At 46.7% G+C, this 12,223-nt stretch overlaps 1 protein-coding gene across 2 annotated transcripts in view; it reads left to right on the top strand.

Annotated features, from left to right (window-relative positions):
• The window catches only part of NDRG1 (N-myc downstream regulated 1), a 432,144-nt gene that overhangs the window by 346,116 nt on the left and 73,805 nt on the right, over window positions 1–12,223 (top strand). For both annotated transcript variants that reach the window (XM_069621660.1, XM_069621661.1), the window contains one exon: window positions 6,679–6,730. In XM_069621660.1, the coding sequence (XP_069477761.1) occupies window positions 6,679–6,730 (52 nt within the window). The remainder of the gene's footprint in view (window positions 1–6,678; window positions 6,731–12,223) is intronic.

The raw sequence follows: 12,223 nt of genomic DNA, 5'->3' as shown, positions 1-12,223 counted from the left end.
GCCTCCAGCTTCACACTTTACTTCTAAGTGCCTGAGGCTGAATGGGCATGAACTGTCTGTAGAGGCTTTACACTTTATTTCTGCTATACGATGTTGGCCTTCGAGCATGCCTTTATTTTCTGGATACCTTGCCTGTAGAGCATTTTGGGCCATTCCCAAACCATGTGCCTGTATTCTACATTTTGGGGTCATTGTGACCCCTAGAAGAGAAATGTGGGTTCTTTGTCCAGGAGGATCACACTAGATAGTGGGTGGGGAAATGCGTCCTATGTTTGTTTTATTAATTTCCTATGGTAGGTTATCCTTTCTGCTTGTATACCCTTTCTGTAACATACCCTTTCGAAGGGATTGTGTCCTCCGACGTATTCCTTATCTATGGTAATTGTATCTCCAGCTTGCTTGTCTCGGAAAACTTTTTTCCCAGTAGAGGGCGCTGCATGTCGACGTCCGTCGAGTAGGTGTTCCTCGACAGCCACCGTATCGACGCCGACGTCATCATGCCCATAAATAGCCACGCGCAGCGTCCGTTGCTCAGTTTCGTTTTTCCGCGCTTCGTGTGCCTCGGACTATCGTTGCTCAGTTCTTCAGTAGAAATATACTTCATTATTCCTCAAATACCGACTCGTACTCCTTGGCTTCCTCCTCCGACCCGACGACTCCTTGGTCCGGCTTCAAAAAATGTCGAGACTGTGGGAAGAAAATGTCGTTGACGGATCTTCACAGGATCTGTTTGTGGTGTCTGGGAGTTGAGGCCAGTGTTCGGAGTGTGAGGAATGCTTGTCCATGACGACGAAAGCCTTGAAGGAGCGTAAGGGGAAGCTCGAGAGAGGTAGGTCAGTTGAAACTTCCTCGAAGTTTCCGAGGTAGAGTCGAGACATTCGTCTCCTCACCGTCAAACACTCTCATTCTAGGTCTCGAAGTGGCTCCCACCACTCGTCGACATCTAGACACTCGAAAAAGAGACGTAGAAGATCCCCTTCATCGTCTTCTTCTTCTAATTCCCCTGAAATAGTACCTTGCCCCACAAAACACAGTTCTTAGGCTGAGTGGGAGGAATTCAGAAAAAATATGCTAAGCTTCTTCGAGAAAGCAGCCTCGACCCCCTCGAAGGCAGCTGAGGGCGATACCCTGGGTGAAAAGCCCAAAAAATCTAAACGCCGCAAGTTGAAGCACCCGGCGAAAGAGCCTACCCAAAAGCGCCACGGGCCATCGGGAAACAAGGCATCTTCGACGCCATCGTCGAAAGTCCCCTCGAAGCATAGATCGGCGCCATCAACGCCATTATTGAAGGGTTCTTCGACGCATCTGTCGATCGAGTCGACATCGATGCCGATAAAAGAGAAACCCACGGCTACTCCACAGCCAACGGTTACACCGAGAGCCTCCGACACGACGTTGAGAACGTCGTCGACATCCTCGAGCAGGATTCCGATCCTCTTGAGTTCTTCTAGGTCTCTTCCAGTTTTCTCGACGCCTTTGTCGGCGCCTTCGAGGATTTTTACATCGGCGTCGACATCGACCTTTTCAAGGCCACTGATGATGGCTCCCTCTGCTTTAGAGATGGGTTTTATACCATTTCACAGGCCAGAGCATCCCCCCTTAACTTCAATTTATGAGGAAAGGGAAGGTTCTGATCAAGAAAGGCATTTTGGGCTGCAGAGGACCACATCACCTGAACCAGAGACTTTTGCCTCTGAGGAAAGAAGGTTGAAAGACCTTCAGGATGTATTACAGGAAGCAAGTGGCCTAGACACTTCCCCAGAAGTGGAATTTGTCAAACCAGACCCAGGGGAACATGCTGAAACCCCTTATAGAACCCTAATGTCAAGAAATATGGAGTTCATGGTTTGGTTGGCGCCTTCACCTGTTTTTCAACAGGATGACCTCACAGATATTCTGGATAAAGGTCCACAGGAGGATCCTGTGGTTCCCTTTCATTCTGCTTTACAAAGAAAGATTTTAACTAACTGGGAAACTCCTGAAGTTGTCCCTGCAGTTAATAAGTTGTCAACAAAATATAGGGTATCTGCTGCTGACCCTGAATACCAATCTAAGCACCCTACTCCAGAGAGTCTGGTGGTCCAAGCAGCAACTTCATCAGGCAGTACATCTGCTTACCCCACTGCTCCACAGGACAGGGATGACAAAAAATATGATGCTATGGCTAAGTCTTTTCTGCTTGTAGCATGCATTAAAATCTTTTAATGCTACTTGTACGCTCGCTAGGTTCAGCCACAATCTTTTGGGAGTGTGCTTCATCAGCGGCTGACTGCCTCCAGGAAGGAGAAGAAAGGGACGCATTTTTAAATATCAGAGATGGTAAAGATGCAATGTGCGAGTCCTTCAAACTGGCATTGATTCTGCTGACAGTATCAGCAGGGCCATGGCGGCAAGTACCACAATTCGCAGGCATGCGTGGTTATGAACGTCTGGCTTTGCTTCAGACGTACAGGCCAGACTTTTGAATATGCCCTTTGACGGCTCTTCCCTTTTCGGTAAAAAGGCGGATGACAGTCTGGAAAAACTGCAAACATCCTAAGCAGCAGAAAAATCATTAGTAGCTGCAATCCGTCAGACTACTTTTTGTCCCTCAGGATCCTCTTGGAGAGGAGGGTCCTTTCGCTATTATTCCACATACGGAAGAGGCAGAGGACAGCCGGCTCAAAGAGGCCAAGGAAGATTTACCCGTGGTGGACTGGGTAGAGGAAAGAAAGCCGCAGCAGCAGGAGCCGCTTTACCTTCGCCATCTGTATCAGCCGCTCCCAAACCGCTCTGAGGTCTCCCCTCACAAAACACCTGTAGGGGGCAGGTTAACTCACCACCTGACGGAATGGCAGGCTATTACGTCAGATGCTTGGGCTCTGGAGACAGTGGCCCAAGGTTACTGCCTGCCTTTCCTACGCACCCCTCAGAGCCATCCACCGGGGAACAACTCTTTGAAGTTTCCAGATCCGCTCCTTCTGCACGACATTCTAGACCTGCTAGAGAGAGGTTCCATAGAACCGGTACCTGTAGCGGAAAGGAACAAGGGTTGGTGCTCCCCCTACTTCATGGTACCGAAAAAAGGATGGAGGACTGAGGCCCATCTTGGACTTACGAGAATTGAACAAGTTCCTCAGGAAGGACAAGTTCAAGATGGTAACTTTCTCAGATCCTTCAGGCCCTCCAGCTTCAGGACTGGCTGGTATCTCTGGACCTTCAGGATGCTTATTTCCATGTGCCAATTCATCTCAAGCACAGGAAATACCTGAGGTTTGCAATTGGCAACTCTCATTATCAATTTCGAGTTCTGCCATTTGGGCTGACCTCCGCCCCGAGGGTCTTTACCAAGCTAATGTCGGTTGTGGCTGCAAGTCTAAGGAGGGAAGGGATTCACGTCTACCCCTACCTGGACGACTGGTTGATCAGAGCGGTATCTTCGGAACAAGTTCAGATCCAAGTAGATTATGTCTGCCACTTCCTTCACAAACTGGGCTTCTCCCTCAATTTAAAGAAGACACAGATGATACCATCACAGAGACTCCAGTTCATTGGAGCAGTCCTGGACACTTCCCTGGGAAAAGCCTCGTCACCAGAGGTGAGGGCTCAAGATATTCTGCAGATGGTCACCAGGTTTCAAACGTCTCCAAGCCTACAACTTTTTGAGGTTGCTAGGCCTCATGGCATCCTGCATATTCCTTGTGCCAGAGGCACGCCTGAGGATGAGATCTCTTCAGTGGGCACTAAGAACTCAGTGGTCACAGTTCTCAGGAAGAATGACAGATCTCCTTCAGATCCCGGTCAGAGTGGCTCGAGACCTTCAGTGGTGGGCCTGTCGGGAAAACATTTTGAAAGGAGAACTGTTTTGGCAACCATGCCCGGAGATAACACTAGTCACGGATGCCTCACTCACGGGGTGGGGAGCCCATGCCAACGACTTGACCATCAGCGGTCGTTGGTCTCCATCGGAGTCCAGACTACATATCAAGCTGTTGGAGCTGAGAGCCATCAGACTGGCACTGAAGGCTTTTCTGCCGTCTGTACGGGGGAGAAATGTCCTGATAATGACGGACAATACGGTGGCCATGCACTACCTCAACAAAAGGAGGCGTAGGATCACTACCACTGTGCAGAGAGGCGATGCAGCTCTGGTTTTGGGCAATTCAGGAAGGAATCTCTCTATCGGCAATTCACTTAGCCGGAGAGAAGAACTTGACAGTGGACGCTCTGAGCAGGCAGAACACAGTCTCCCACGAGTGGGAGATAGCTCAGGAAGTCCTTCAAGAGATCTTCGCCCTTTGGGGAACCCCTCAAGTGGATCTGTTCGCCACCAGTATCAACAGGAGATGCAACCGGTTTTGCTCAAGGGAATTACCCCCAAGAGGAGCTCTAGGAGACGCGTTCGTAGTGGACTGGGAGTTCCCACTTCTGTACGCGTTTCCTCCGGTCCCTGTCATTCCTCAAATGATCAGGAGGTTGAGAAGGTTTCGGAAGACCATTATCCTAATTGCCCCGGATTGGGCCAGGAGAACGTGGTACCCGGACCTTCTGGACATGTCCATCTGCCCTCCAATTCGTCTTCCATACAGAGAAGATCTTCTCTCGCAGAAGGGAGGTCAGGTTCTCCATCCAGCCATCAAGACCCTCAACCTTCACGCTTGCTTTCTGGAAGGTTGAGGTACAAGGATTGGGGCCTTCCAGATGACGTCATGGAGGTGTTGCTTTCGGCCAGAAGGCCAGCAACTAAGACTCTATACCGCTGCCGTTGGAATACATTTTGCAGCTGGTGCAGAGTAAAGAATATCAAACCCTTTTCATGTGGTACACCTGCGGTGTTATCCTTTTTACTTTACTTGGCAAATTCAGGCCTTCAAGTTGGCACTATTAAGGGCCATCTCGCAGCGCTGTCAATCTTCAAGCGCACTGCAGAGGAGCCATCATATTTCAGAATTCCATTAGTAATACAATACCTGAAAGGATTAACTAATGTTTATCCTCCAAGACCATTCCAAGTTCCCTTATGGGACTTAAATTTAGTTCTAAACTTCCTAAAGGGTGCTCCATTTGAACCACTCCACTCTTGTTCATTGAAGTTTCTCACCCTCAAAACTGTCTTATTAAGAGCATTAACATCTGCTAGAAGGGTTAGCGAGTTACAAGCCCTATCTTGTAAACCTCCTCATACAATTTTTCAGAAGGACAAGGTTGTTCTACAGGTGAACCCTAACTTCCTCCCAAAGGTAGTTTCTGAATTTCACATCACTCAGAAGATTATTTTACCTTCATTCTATCCTCCTCCCCATCCGGGGAAAGAGGAAGAGACTACACAGGCTGGACCCTAAGCGAGCCTTGAGTTTTTATATCAGCAGACTTGCTAAGATTAGGCAAGCAGACCAACTCTTCGTAGGTTACACAGGACAAAAGTTGGGATTACCAATAACCAAACAAACCATTTCCAGATGGATTATTCTAGCCATTCTGGAATGTTATAAATTGGCAGGGAAAGAGCCCCCTCAAAATCTAAGGGCTCATTCGACCAGAGGTATCGCAGCCTCTTCTGCTCTCCAAAGACGGGTACCAATTAGAGACATATGTGCGGCTGCCATATGGTCGTCCGCACATACCTTTACCAAATTCTATAGCCTGGATTCCTCCTCTAGTCAAGAGACTAGATTTGGCAAAGCTGTGTTACACTCTGTCCATTCTTAAAGGGTAACATGGCATCTCTTACTCCCGCCTCCAATCACATACCACTGCTATGGGAGTCTATCATAGATAAGGAATACGTCGGAGGACACAATCCCTTCGAAGAACAAGTTACTTCTTACCTGGTAACGTTCTTTCGATGGATGATCCTCTGACGTATTCCTTATCGCCCCTCCCATCCATCCCCGCAGTAACATTTCCCTTGTGGTTACAGCTTACGCTCCTTCAAGGGTAATAACCAATTCATGCAAAGACTATCTTACTCTACAAAATGGAACTGAGCAACGGACGCTGCGCGTGGCTATTTATGGGCATGATGATTTCGGCGTCGATACGGTGGCTGTCGAGGAACACCTACTCGACGGACGTCGACGTGCAGCGCCCTCTACTGGGAACAAAGTTTTCTGAGGCCAGCAAGCTGGAGATACAATTATCATAGATAAGGAATATGTCGGAGGAACATCCAGGTAAGAAGTAACTTGTTCTTCTTTTCCCATAGGCCTTATTCAACCCGTTCCATACAATGAATGATGCTGGTGAACCCCACTTTCAGTTGTTTTGAGCGTTCTATTCCACACCCACTGAGACATAACACACATTCATTGAGTTATGAATTGCCTTTGATGTATTTAATCCAGCTGATTGTGATAATTGGATAACTTACAAAACAAAGACCTACAATCACTCCTCTTTCTGGGGCTGGTACTGGTATGCCAATAGTTGCTATCGGACAGGCCTGATGGCACGTCCATCAAAGATCCGTAGTGCCCTGTATTTTGAGTGGTTTCTGTAGTCCCAATGGAGTAAATCACAACTCTTCTATTTGGCATTTTCATGATTGTTCCTTCTGGTCGTCAATGCTTTAATCACTACAATTATTTATTTTCATGCAATGTCTGTTAGTAGAATACATGCAAGCTGTGTTAATCGTGCATTCTAAATAAAACATTTTGATTGTTAGATACAATATAACTAAGTTATTTCTTTTAATAGGTGCCCATCTTTGCTAGTCGTTGGTGACGATTCACCTGCTGTGGATGCTGTGGTAGGTTTACTTTGCTGTCATTCGCCATATATAGTATTCAGAAATCTATTTATTAGAAGTATGGATTATCAAATTGTTTTCATAATTACTGAAATTGTGTACCCTGTGAAACTAATAAGAACCTCATAGTGTTCTGGAAACCTGGTTTATTCTTTTTTTTTTTAAATAAATTGTTAGCAATTCAGGCGGTATTTCAAGCGCCACCAATTTTTACTGACCACCTGATTAGAACACGAGCTGGAGTTCATGCATTTGTTCTATGGAATACTGCATGTGATCAATCCTGCTTGATTGAGGCCAAGTGCAACATAACGTGTCCTCCATTTTAAAAATAAACATTAAAAGCTTTTTGTCCCATATGCAGCTGCATTTTTTTTTTGCTTTTTTGCTCATACCTTTGAATGTCAATTGAAGGAATGTAGTGGTAATGACAATGGTGGTGAAAAACTAGACCTACCGGATTCCTCACCTTTTGACCCTCTTTACAATGTAATAATGCAACAATGGCTTGGGAGTCACCTTATGGTGCATTTTGACACATGGTACAATGTCAGTATGTTTGGTGCTCTACCGAATCCGATTCTATCTTCTAAACAAGGATGGAAAGGGATTTCAAAGTGTATACCATAACCTAAGGATTTCCAGAAACATTGAACATATGCGTGTTATATATGCATGTTATAGTCGTAAGGCGGGAAAGCCCGAATCATTTCACGACCTTTAGTCCATGTGGAAACCTGAGCACAATTTCGCCAGGACTCGTGAGACCCCATGTGTCTTAAAGAAATCTGATATTTATTTTATAAGATTCCCATACTTTAGATTCTTTCCACCACTCATGCTTTGAACCATTGTACATTTTGTAAACATTAACATAGGAAGAAACTGTTCTCCCCTTTGCACATCCAGGCAATTGTGAGCGTCCTGTAATGCCACATTCTAAAATCTATTGCTGCATGTTTGTCAAGGAACCTTTAGGAAGAGCTCACGTTCAGGTCACTTTGCTGTGTCTGCGATTGTTTTAGAAGATTGGTAGCCAAAATACTGAAAATAGTATGTTCCTGGACTCTGTCGCTGCTGTTGAAGCTTGGCAGCTGCTCTAGCTATGTGCCCTCATGGCTAGTCAGTCAATGTCCCACGATCTGTGCCCCAAATGCTTGAACACTGGTCAGGAGGATCCCGATACATTTCAGATATGCTGCCAACCTTATGATAAGGGGGCCAGCAAGATGTGCCGGGACATGTCGCCTCGGATGAGGCATGACTGGGAGAGTAGGCTTCTGACCTGGCTGCATAAACCCAGAGGAATAAAGTAGTGAAGGGAGCCTAAAAAGCTTCACAATTCTGATGATGAAAAGAGGAAGCGATCTGGGCAGGCGGACACCAGTCCTGAAAGTACTTTGGCAGGCGAGGGGTCCATTGCCCCAGACAAGCTGCAGAATATTACTGGTTTAAAACCATTACCACAGATGCTTGCTGTTGTCACAGAGGTGACAATTTAATTGCCTCTCTCAGATGATCTGGCGTAGGTGGCACTGTCAGTTTTGCCTCCAGTCGAGGACCCATTGAGATATGGAGCGCCGTTGTTGGGCTGTCATCCGGTTGTCTAGGCCAACCAGGCATGGTCTGTTTTAGTTGAGGAGGTAGCGTCGTTCCTCCGCATGCTCATCACATCCCTGGGAAGAATGGGAAGCCAGGAGAGACCTACAGAGTATGTTGTGATTGCAGCAGGTATTGAAAACAGTTGCTCATTTGCTCATTGAGGTATAAGATGTATGACTAGAGAAAAGAACTTTACACTGGGCAGACATCACCTTTTCAGAAGAAGGCACCAACACCTGTGGAGTCTGAGGATAGTGATGTGCCCTCGGATTCAGTTACTACACCCTGGGAGACGCCTGTGGGCCACTGCGTCTGTCCCTGTGCATTATAAACTGTCCTTTCTGTGATGCTGGAAATGCATTGGAGGGACAGGGCCTCACGTGTTATGGGTTTTCTACACAGGAGCCTATTCGGGACTCCTGGCAGTGCAGCTCTTCCTCTTTGTTGTGTTGAACAGACCCATGGGATACCCTTATGGCACCCATGGGTGGGGGTACATCCCTGTAACCCTAGTGTTTTTGGGTACCTGTGTGTGGCCCACAGAGCAGGATATGGGCAGCTCATGCTGAATTTAACAGGTGCTCGGAGTATCCTCCATTTTGGCATACCCAGGCCCTGCCATAGGAATCAGTGGATTCCTGATAGGAGACAAGATGGCCCCTGTGTTTTATACCTGTTGCCTTGTTTCCCAAAGTCCTGGGAAGCCCTGACTCTGCCCCTTCCCCTGACTGGCTCTTGGGTGGAAGAACCATATATAGTATTGTTGATCAGGATGTCTTGTGTTTTGGTGATGAAGTGTGTGGCCAGTGCGTTGCACTGGGCATGGGAAGGAGGAGAAGGGGAGGTGGAGACTGCGGAAGGGGTTGGCTAGTTTCCTGCAGATCTTTAAAAGTTCAGCCATGTTGTTGGATGCACCGGAAACCCGTGCCTATATGTGGGCTTTCTGGAGAGTCTGTATTGCCTTTGGAGCCGGCAGCAGCCCAGTTTGTCGGAGGATGAGCCTGAGGTTTGCCACTTCAGTTCTGCCGCTCTGCACTTTCGTTTCAGGGCTGCAAGTTCAGGGTCGTACCAGGTGTTACGCCTAGAGGCAGGTTTCAGGTGGAACCCCATGACTGGGGAAACAATGTAAAGAGTATTGGTGATGGAAACGTGGAGGTTGCTGAGGGCAGAGTCGTAGGTAGAATCAGAGGTTGGGTGGAAGCAAAGGCAACAGCTAACAATCATTTCATGTGGTGGACTTTAGTGAACAAGGTTGGCAGGGCTTCTGGGGGTGGTGGGAGGGGTCAGAGGACCAGAAGGACCCAGGTGGAAGGAGATAAGAGAATGGTCTGCCCAGGAGAGAGGGGTGACTAGTGGAGGGGGGGAGAGAGGTCAGAGTGTATGAGCATGTCCCAAGTGTGTCCAGCTGAGTGGGTTGGCCCAGAAGGGAGAATGGAGAGGGGAAAGTGAGGTGCAGAGGTCATTGAAGAGGGTGATGCAGAGCCAGGGAAGTCCAGTTTGATGTTGAAATTGCCCAGGAGGAGGAGGTTGAGGTGGATGAAAGTAAGGAAGACCAGAAATTGGCCCAATCAGAGAGGAACAGGGTGGTGGCACCTGGAGGCTGGTAAATGGTAGCAATGGTCAGGGTGGAGACGGGAGAGATGACCAACTTGCAAACCAGGCTCTCAAATGAAGAGTAGAGCTGGGTGGGAAAGATGGGAGCAGGAACCCACTCTGGGAATATTAAGGCAAACCCCCTGCCAGTGCGGTGAGGTAGAGGCTTGGAGATGATATAGAAGCCATCATGGAGGAGGGAGTACAAAGCAGTGACTGAGCTGGCATTGAACCATGTCTCGGTAAGAGCAAGAAGGTAGAGGTCAATGTCTCCAAGAAGGAAGCAGATGTTAGTGGAGTGTTTGTTGGATGAGTGTTAAGTCGCCAGCTTGAGGAGGTCTGTGCTGATGAAGGTTTTCTGAGGTGGTGTACAGTGGTGTGGTACACCACTCAGAGGAGGGAGAGAGGGTGTGGAAGGGGAGATGCAGGATGGAAGTTAATGAGAAAAGGCAGGATCTGGTCAAAGAGAAGGTTGGGTTCTGGACCCTGAACTAGGATAGTGCCCCTGTGATAGATAGAGAGAGACTAGGTGATCATGTAGGAGATGGAGAGTGTCATAGGGGAGGCAGATGAGGAATGAGTGGCTTCACAGCACAGTTCTAGCGAAACTCATCAGGTGGCCTAGTAGAAGTTGTCACAAAGGCATAAATGCAAACCAGAAGGGAATAGAATTACAACAGACAAGAGGTTCACAGATGAAAAAGCAAACCCACCTAAAATCGTTTTTTTTTAAAAAGGAGGCACAAATGCAGTGTGAGATGTGGGTTAGTTGCAAGAAAGGTAGTGTCAATGGACAGTGAAAGGTTCAGGAGAGGTTAGTGGAGGATTTCAGCCATAACTCACTTGCAGTTCTACAGGGTGCATAGATGTCCATGGATACAATAACATGGGGAAGCATTATTTAGTCTGGAGCCAGTGTCCTAGTTTGTGGAGGGGTAGGGGGCCCTCCAGGCCCTCCTCAGCCCAGACAGGCACAGACAGGGCCCTTAGAATCTGGCCTTCAGCTCGCCTGATTGGACCTTTGATGCAAGAGAGGCCAAATCACAGCAGGGATTTCCACCCCAAGGCAGGCACTCCAGTGCCTACTAATCCAGCGACAGCCATGATGGAGAGGATGGCCCTCAAATGAAGCCAATGGATGATAGAATGCACACCACAGCAGTGCAAGGGGCAAGTGTTTTTTTCTTTTAATTTAAAGTCTTGCAAAAGATATTTAATTGTTCTGATATTTTGGAAAAAACACATGTGCGCCCAGCGTGCCAGTGGTTAGGGCTTACCTTTCATCTGGGTGGTCAGGGCACTCCTCCAAGCCTTGTAGTGAGGAGAGAGCAATTCTGTGCTTGCTGGATGACTTAGGAGAGAAAGGAAGTCTCTTACAGGATGTGCTACTGGTAATGTAACGTGTGTTATTTTAAGTTGTCATATTAAGGTGATTTAGCAGCAATGCCCAGGTCTCAAAGCAGCGTTCAGAAAGCTAATGGGTTCATTAGTTAATCTGCTTGCTCATATTTATTTTCCTGTGAATAATAGCAAGCAGTGGGAAAGTCAATATTTGTCTGTTATAGATATCTAGTATAAATCGTAGGCAGAGGTGGGTTAATATATTTACTTTTCTATAGAAAAGCTAAAGATTTGTAGTACCACAGATCATTTTATTTGGATGATTTGTAGAAATTTGTAGTATGTAAAAGTTGTAAGGTTAGAAATATGATTTGTAACATATCTGCCTGTCAGTAGCCATTGATGATTGTTAGGCAAAGTTTGTATGGAGTACCCACTGGGAACACTACAAACAACTCTGACTACAGGTATAGGAAACCCAACCTTTGTATAAGCTTGTACTACAGTTTTGGTAGCTTGTTGAGCAGCCAGGCTGATCTCAAGATGGGCCAGTGTGTGCTGTCGGGTAGTTGCACAGAGATTCACAGTGACAAGTATTCAAATGAACTCTTAACTCAAGGTTTCTTGAATAAACAATTATTAATTCATCAGTCAGTTAGAATACGCCTTCTTTAGAAAGGAGCAATATAATAGTAACACACGAATACACTTCAATAATTATTAATTTATCAGTCAGTTAGAATACGCCTTCTTTGGAAAGGAGTAATATAATAGTAACACACGAATACACTTCAATACTGTACGCTCTTAGTTTCTTAATTAGTAAAGACCCTTTTGGGATGGCCCACAGACACAACCTACACTCTCTGGTGACTTCAATAGCTAGGGTGCTGGGGACATTAATATCTTACTGTTGGCATTTCAAATACTGTTATAAGATAATAAAAGGAAAAGATT

Source organism: Ambystoma mexicanum, chromosome 5q (genome assembly GCF_040938575.1).
Source record: "Ambystoma mexicanum isolate Mex_15411 chromosome 5q, UKY_AmexF1_1, whole genome shotgun sequence".
NCBI classification, from domain to species: Eukaryota; Metazoa; Chordata; class Amphibia; order Caudata; family Ambystomatidae; genus Ambystoma; species Ambystoma mexicanum.
Note: the sequence above shows the minus strand (reverse complement) of the source record. Positions and strands in the feature narration are given on the sequence as shown.